The 8483-nt window shown below is 45.9% G+C and overlaps 1 protein-coding gene across 1 annotated transcript; it reads right to left on the minus strand.

Moving 5' to 3' along the window:
• Positions 1-1360: 1360 nt before the first annotated feature.
• FGF19 (fibroblast growth factor 19) lies at positions 1361-5513 on the minus strand. Its single transcript, XM_064657214.1, has 3 exons — positions 5035-5513; positions 4849-4952; positions 1361-1827 (listed from the first exon to the last, which is right to left on the minus strand). Exons 1-3 carry the CDS (start codon positions 5255-5257, stop codon positions 1495-1497), a joined length of 660 nt encoding a protein of 219 aa, XP_064513284.1. The 5' UTR covers positions 5258-5513; the 3' UTR covers positions 1361-1494.
• Between the last annotated feature and the right edge of the window lie 2970 nt (positions 5514-8483).

Raw genomic sequence — 8483 nt, forward strand, 5'->3', positions numbered from 1 at the left:
AAGATTTCAGTGTTGAAGATGATTTTCTTTTTTTTTTTTATTGCAAATGTACACAATACAGCTACTGATAATGCACAGAAATTTAAAAAGCTACCGTCTGCTAAAATTTCATGATTACCAAACTTCACGAGATTTGTTACGACTAAAAAACTCACTTTCAGGAGTATATAAATAGAATCTTGAGCATAAATAACAGTAACAAAATAAACAGACGTATGAATTCAATAAATTAATTATAAATATTGCATTGGCAATGAAGTGCTAGGTCAGAAGAACACCAGTATTTCCAATAGAGCTCTTTTTTTTTTTCTACAGAAATCTCTAATAAATGAACCTTTGGAAAGAAGGAACCTTTGGAAACATCTTCTAACTTTTTGGGGCTTTTTCTTTGGTTTCACCCTGGTCATTCCTTCACTTCAAAGGGAGAACAGAACTGAAGACATCAGACATCTGTGTCTTGGCCATGAGATATCCAGAACCCATTCCTGCAGTTTCATGGCAGACTCAGCTCTGCAGCATTTAAGTCACTAAACTGTCTCTCCACAGATTCCCAGGGATGCTCAATCAAGCCTGGAAGTGACTTGAAAGGATTGGTGATAGTTAAAGGTTAAGCACAAAAACCTATTTTGCAGTTGATTTGACCTATACATTATCCTTTTCCAGTGTTCTTCTCCGTTTGCTAACGACATACATGCTTATATACAACAGAATCTTAATTTATACACTAATTTGAACTGCTCATTTCCTACCTGATGAACGTAAATGTTAGTTCTGTGCACTCTTCCATCCAACTACACATTGAATTCTCACTAATTTTAATGAGGACTCTCTGCTGGATGATGCTGATGACACAGAGAACTTAAATTAGCCTACAAAAGAAATCAAAGATTGAGTTTTCCAAACTACCCTTTAGCAATAAGGGAAGGAAGAAATTTTTCCCCTCTCTTCCCTTATTTCCTAAGGGAAGAAAAAGCACAATATACAAGCAGATTTGGTTTTTTTTCAGGAGTATGCTTTCAATAGAAAGTTTTTCCCAGAATCCTGTCAGCAGCCTTTCAAGAAACACCATAAATTCCAGTTCATGTAATTGCATCTGCTAGGTTTTCCTTAACTGAGCTTTGTTCCAAATGTTTGTCTTTAAGGTCTCTGAGGAGGAAAAAGTTTTCTGCATTTGCTCCTATGAGCAGAAATAACGGGAACATATGTGGAAATGAAGTTGCTGTCGAAAAATTAGGTTTTTTATCATTGCCATGGTAATGGAGGAATTCTGGTGAAGCTGCTAAGCTTTTCCCCTTTAACCCTTCTTTTCCAAACAAAACTATGGATAGGCAATTCTTTAGGCTACAGAACAGCCTCTTGGCACTCATCTCCCACAGGTACAACACATTGAAAGGAAAAGGCTGGCCCCGTACAAAAAAGTTCCAAATATTACCACATGAAACACTAAAAAAAGTACTCTGCAACATTTCTGTAAAAACCTGTGTGTGATCAGAGTCATTTCTGAAAGCTGGGGCTCTTCACCGGGGACAGTTTGGAGCTGATGCCAAAGGGGTCCATGCTGTCCGTTTCCAGAGGCGAGGAATACACCTCTGGCTCAAAGGCCTGGCTGTAATCCCCGTATTCCCCAAAGTCTGTGGACTCCATGGGCACAGTGTTGATCATTGGTAAGAAATGAGACAGTGGGAGAAAATCTTTTCCCTTGAACTGTTGCCTTTGCTTGGCGCTACTCAAGGACACCGATATTCCGTATTTTTTGGACCTGTACACGTTGTAGCCGTCTGGGCGGATCTCCTCCTCAAAGGAACAGTCCTCAGTGGAATACCTGAGCTGAACAGCAAGGAGTAAAGAGGATTACAAATACGCCCACCAGACTCATTGCACTCAACCACAATATAAATTTTTGGTGTCCCTCTGGCTTGTCCCAGATTGGTGCACCTTGCAGGCCCCACTGGATCCACGCTGGTGAGCTGATATCTGCATGGTCCTTTCAACTCAAATATTCCATTCTATTCTATTCTGTTCTATTCTATTCTACTAGAGATACCCACTTTGCACATACAAGGCAGTTTGAGTGACAAGAGCAATTAAAAGACCTAATCTGGAACTCCTGAGGTTATTGCACGTCCATCACATTAAATAAGCCATGAATCCTGGATGTGTGCTTCTCCACAGATACCACACTTAGCCTGTCCTGAGCACTGGGAAAAAGAATCTCAGGTTAACTACTCTCTAGATTAACTGTCCTTAATCACTGACGATACTTAACTGCAATCATGAGACCTAATCCAACAATCCTGGGGTATAGAACTCCAGCTCTGTTAGAGATTTGCCTGTGCAAGGGCTTCAGGATCAGGTCTGTAGAAAGGCAGCGTGGCCAATCAGTAAAACAATGCTAAAAGGTGATTGGCCTTTTTTTTTTTTTTCACTCAGAATTTACTGCAATTACAAAAGACCCATTTACAAAGTGTTATTTTCGCATTACAGCGAGAACTGTCAGATTAACAGCAGCACGAGTTAAGATTTTGTGCAGAAGAATGTATTTTCTTAGGCATGAATTTGTAGAATTACATTTGCAATAGCCTGTGCAGATATTATATATCTGTAATACATATATATATAAATAAGATATAATAAACGTGTATCAGGATTTTGTATCAGCAGGTCAGACCTCTCCAGATCCTTACACAAGCACTGCATTTCTTACAGCTCTGGTGCTGTTTCAGGGTCAGCCACTGCAGGTGATTGAACTTGTGGTCAATAAAAGAGAATTGCTGATTATGTCTGTCTGCAGTGATAGAAGTGTCCTTACATGAATGTTCTGTCTGTCTGAATAGAGAGCATGTTTGATACTTTCAGGTCTTTCTCAAATACCCTCAGTAATATGGAGTACAAGTAAGCACGTGCATTTGGTTGTCTTTTAAAAGCATTCTTCAAACAAATTGACTAATTTTGAAAAATATGTTTTCTCCAAATACGATTACGCAATGTTTATCTTAGAAATTATACATTATATCTTAGAAATGTGTGTATACAACCCAGATTTATGGCTGAATTGGTAGCTGCCTTTATTTCTGTGAGTGCTCAGCCTCACTGACAAGGATGATGAAATAAAAGAGCTTCTTGCTCAAGAAGTGCACATTACAGACAACAGATATTGATTGAGCCCCCATGTCTCAACTATGTAATTCCCTCCTCATTTCATTGCCATTGTCTCTAGTGTATTTCTTAAACAAGTACCAAACACACTTTAAACTAATTCCAGATTTTTTTTGGTTTTTTACAGCAGGCTTTTATAGAATGTCGGTATATTCAGCAGGTACACCATTTCCCCTAAACTGACTGACTGCAGCACAAAGCACGCTCAAAAAAATCAACCCTACTCATCAGTTTTCCAGTGTTCAAAAAGGGCATGTTTCAGGAGTGCAGGTTCAGTCCCCAGACACCGAGTTTGCCCTTTCGTTCTTCCACTCCTGAGCTGATAAGGAAAAGAATTGCCTGCAGAGCTGCCCGGGTGGGCTGTGAGCACAGAGGTGACAGCAGGTGTCCACAACATATAGATGTGACAGCATGGCTGTGTGCTGCTGTATTTTCAGGAAAAAAAACCAAACCCGACCTGCATTTAATACTCTTACACCACAAAAAGCACTTTCAGTCAAGGTATAATATATGCCTTCCAAAGGGTGTTATAGGAAAGCTATTTTAAAAATTCTCTGTTTGCTAAAGTCCAGCTGCAGCTCCAATGGGAGCAGGACCCAGGCTCTGCTTTGTTTTCATGGAATATTTTGTTTTGGATATACATTAAAACATTAAGCTAATAATTGACCTACCATATCATCTGAACCCGTGCACCTTATCACGGCATCGATTGATTTGAGCCTCAGAAAAGCAAGGAAATTAAGGAAGAAAGGCTCAATTCTATGTTATATCCACATCCAGAAACATCAGTATTGCTCTTATTAAAGATACTGCAGGTTTTGAGAGTGGGCCAAGTCCTTGCCTGATGGAAATCAGCAGAAATTCTGCTGGAGTGATCAAAGCAGAATCAAGCTGTGTCTTTACCGTGGCACGATGAAAAGCCATTGCTCTCTGAAACTCCAGCTTCTGTACAGACCGAATGTGAACCTTAACCTTCAAATTCTAGAGTTGGCAACGTACCCACGTGCCTTTAAAAACGAGTTTATATCCATGGCTGGCTGATATACTTAGTGACAAAGCATGACCTGTGGTGTCAGTGGGTCACTTAACCCCTCAACCTCTTGGAGCCCCACAGGTGCGGTGTTACAGCAGGGCAGAAACGAGGCGGTGGCAAAGCATCCCTTTCCCCTCTCGAAATCCTCTTTCACTTTGGAGCTACCTAAGCTATGGCAAGTCCGTGCTCCCGGGGCTTGTATGCCTGGCAGCCAGCTGCCAAAGGAGTAATCCTGGGGTTTTTTTCGGAATACCTGACCTGAACAGCGAGAAATTATTTCTGTTCCATGGCACGACTTCATCTATTTCTGCAGCGGAATCTCAGCCTCCCACTGATGAAGCTTTTTAAACCTAAACACAGTTTTTCCCCTGGGCTGTGTTTTCGGTATATTTTGGCGGGAGGACATGCAAAACTTTACTTTCTACGTGATGTTTCCTTGCTGCCTTCTAATAACCCCCACAGTGAAAAGAATCAGCGGTCCTACGGAGAAAAGGCGGATAAGGGGAGAGGCGGGGGGAGGAGGGGGGGGGGTGATGGACACCTGAAAGCTTTGTCGACCCATTATTAACTGCAAAAAGCACGCGATGCCTTCGGCCTCGCCGGCTGTTTCAGGGTGGAAATCCCCCCGGGGAGAGGAGACTTGCGAGAAAGGCGCTCACCTGCCCGTGCAGCCGCCCCGTCTCGTCCATGCAGAGGTACCGGGAGCTCCGCACGCCCTTGATGGCCACGGTGCGCACGGCCACGGCGCGGATCTCCAGCAGACCTGGCGAGAGAGGCACAGCGGCGTTAACCCCGCGGAGCCCCGTCCCGTCCCGTCCCATCCCATCCCCATTCCCGGTACTCACTCTGCGGGCTCTGGCTCCCGGCCGCATCCACCCTGCCGTCGCCGCCGATGCGGAGGAAGCAGCTGAAGAGCCCGTGCTTGCTGGCGGTGTAGAGGTGCCGCAGCCGGATGGGTTCCCCCCAGCCGTAGTTGACGTGCGGGCCGGCGTCGGGCAGCGGCAGCGGCACCGCGGCGCAGGCGGCGGCGAGACCCAGCAGCGCCAGGGCGGCGGGGGGAGAGCCCATCCCGGGGGGCGAGCGGGGAACGGGGCCGCGGGCGTGGGCAGGGAGCGATGGGGATGGGAACGGCGAGACGGTGATGGTGGGCTCGGAGAGACGGTGATGGTGGGCTCGGAGAGCCGGGGATGGTGGGCTCGGAGAGCCGGGGATGGTAGGCTCGGAGAGCCGGGGATGGTGGGCACGGAGCGGCGGGGATGGAGCGGAGTCCCGGCGCTGCTGCGCTGGCCGCGCCTCGGGGCTGTAGCGTGGGCGAAGCCGCCCCCTCTGGGCCTTTTATAGCTCTCCCGTTATCAGCCCGATCGATCCGGCCGTGTCCAATATAGAGCCCATTTCATAGCGGATCGGTCACTCCCCCCGAAAATATTGATCGGGTGACATCACGTCGCAGGGGGGACACCCTGAAGTCGCTTCCTCGCCGCCCGCACCTCCGGGCTCTCCGCTCCTTCGAGGCTCTCCGGCCGCGCATCTCCCCGTCGGGCCGGGGCCGGACCTGGACCTCGCGGTCTCGGCTGCAGGTCCCGCAGCCCCTGCCCCTGATGTGGGCGCCGGGAAGGGGTCCGGGGGTGGGTGGGCGTGTGTAACATCCCAGCCCACCCAGCGGCGACGGGGGCCAGCCCGGGGTGAGTCTGCCCCGCTCCCCGCCGCGGCTCAGCCCCTGCCTTCGCCCTTGCCCGTCCTGTATTTCCCCTTTTAGAAATAAAAGAGCTGTTTCCTAAACCCTTGGGACCACTTCTCCGGGCAGGGGACGAGCGCTGGGGGAGCGGGACCGCCGCTCCCCGTGACCAGCAGCCGGTGGGGCACAGCCTGGTACGGCCAGGTAGGGCCTGGTACGGCCCTGCACGGCTTGGTACGGCCAGGTACGGGCGGCTCTGGGTGTCCCGGAGCTGCTCTGGGCTGTATTGCCGCCCGGCCATCCCTGGATGTGTCACTAGATGGAGCCTGGCCCCTGGGATGCGGCTGCCTCGCCTCGGGGGAGCCGCTGCCTGGGGGGCTCTCCAGCTCCTATTCGTCCCCACTTCCACAAAGAGATTGGGGAAAAAAGCCACCCCTGTGTGTAGTAAAACTGCATCGCCCGTTCTAAGCTTCAAAGAAGTTTTTCTTTCCTGTCCGCGGATCTTCTTCCACGCGGGCTTCTCCCAGCGAGTGCCCCAGGAGAGATGGAAGAAGCAAACACACACATTTTGGGGGTTTTCACCCCTTTTTGCATCCCAGGGAAGTTTAAGGGGATTGCTGCTGGCTTTTCTGCTGTCCATCCAAACTCAGCATTAAAGGAATTTTCTCGGATCTCCAAAGAGAAAATGAGTAGTTTCATAAAGACAAAAGAAAATCCTTACCCCACCAGACACATTAAATAACAATTCAGCAAGGCATAACCCCATATCCCCAGCAACTTCCCTGAAACAACAAAGTTTCATTCAGCTTCCACAGACTGTTTTTATATTTTGCTACTTGTTCATTTTCAATCTTTTGTCCCTACACTTGCATCTCCTGTAAACACTCACACAAATAGCTTTTCTTGATGAGCAGCCTTAGCTCAGTGAGGATGTGCACAGAGACAAGATCATGCAAAAAAACCAGAGGCTTGCAGGATGATGTCTTGCACTTATCATCATGTGCAGCTTAAGATGTATTTAACTGAAGTTAAGGACACTGATCAATCAGAGTTTGAATGATCAGGGTCTTGCATCACAAACTCACTGGAACAAGGGATTGTATCTCACCAATGATTTCAAAAGCAACTGCTGCTTTTGATAAGCTTTGGGTGGTTTTGGTGGTCAGCTTGACACACCCAAAAAGAAGCCCAGTTTTCTCTGCATGGTTGAGGAATAACTAGTAAAGATCAGGACAACTCATTCAGGTGTCTCCTGCTGCATCCTCCAAGTCCTGGGCTGATTTGAGAAATTCGGGCCTTTTATACATCACAGAAGTTCACAATATTATAAGCCCAGTAAATAATATTAAGTCATCCAAGTCCCTAATTCTTTTTTTCCTCTACAGAATTCTGCAATGTTATTACATGACTGCTACAAAGGCAGTTACTGCCCTGCCACCCTGGGCCCCACAGCAGTTGTGCATGTAACTCATCCTGACTACACAGGCATTCTTCAAGGTATCCAGCACCCACCACACACACAGAGGTTATGGTCAGAAATGAATCTGAAAGGCTTTTTTATTTCATTTTGCTGTGCATCTTAGTGAATAGAAGCTGGTTTATGATTATTACTTCTGCTATACTACAGGGTGAATAATAATCGTAAGTTTTCATTTTCTTCTTCAAGAGGTCAAACTTCTCTCATGCAGCAAGGAGTTGATGCTTGCAGCTTGTTTATTCACCTCTGTGAAGACCAAAAACTGAGGTAGAAAGGACAAATCACTTGCACTAAATGATATTTCAAATCAGTGAAAGAGCTGGCTATTAAGGAGAATTTCCCAATGATTGATGGAGAGCTTTTAAAAATCAGTTTCATTGTTGCTGTTGTGATGTTACATGGACTGATGTTTAAAGGTTCATGTGTAATCAAACTAAAATTAAAATGGAGCACTTAACCATTTTTTTGGAATTGCCTCTCTTGTTAGAGTAAGGTTTCAATCTAAATAATTCGTCCAAGCTCCTCTGTAGTCCCTGACAGAAGTAAGTGCCTGCAAGCATTTAAGTGGGCCAAACCATACTATTCCTATCACAAAATAGCTGCTGAAGAGATATGGGTTAAATATGCTCTAGAAATGTTCATTTCTTTATTGTCTCTGCAAAAAAAAAAAAAGCCTGGATTATTAACTCAGATTCAGTACCTTGTTTTTAGCTAGAGATAAATGGGCTAATGAATGTCCCTGTTTTCAAAAAACAAGAGTTGCAACGTGATTTTCATGTCAGTTCCTGTGTGTCACTGAACTTTATCATTTATTGGCATCTTTTACCAAAGTTCAATAAAAAGACATGTCTTTGCATGTTCCTACAAATGTATATGCAGAAAAACAATGTATTTGCAGAACAAATGTACTATAGGGTAATTCACACCATCACTTCCAGTGCTGGACCTGCTCCCTATAGAAACAGAGCCTGCAGCAAGGAAACCTGGTAGTTTAGGACTCTCTGCTTTTGTGTGGATAGGAAAAACAACCAAAAACCCAGAGGAAAGTCCTACAGATCAAAAATACCTCCTGACCAAAGAGTACGTAACTGCAAAAGCATTTTCACCTGTTGTAATGAATCATTTATTCCCACTGTACTTTT

This window comes from Pseudopipra pipra, chromosome 6, assembly GCF_036250125.1.
Source record: "Pseudopipra pipra isolate bDixPip1 chromosome 6, bDixPip1.hap1, whole genome shotgun sequence".
Classification (NCBI taxonomy): Eukaryota; Metazoa; Chordata; class Aves; order Passeriformes; family Pipridae; genus Pseudopipra; species Pseudopipra pipra.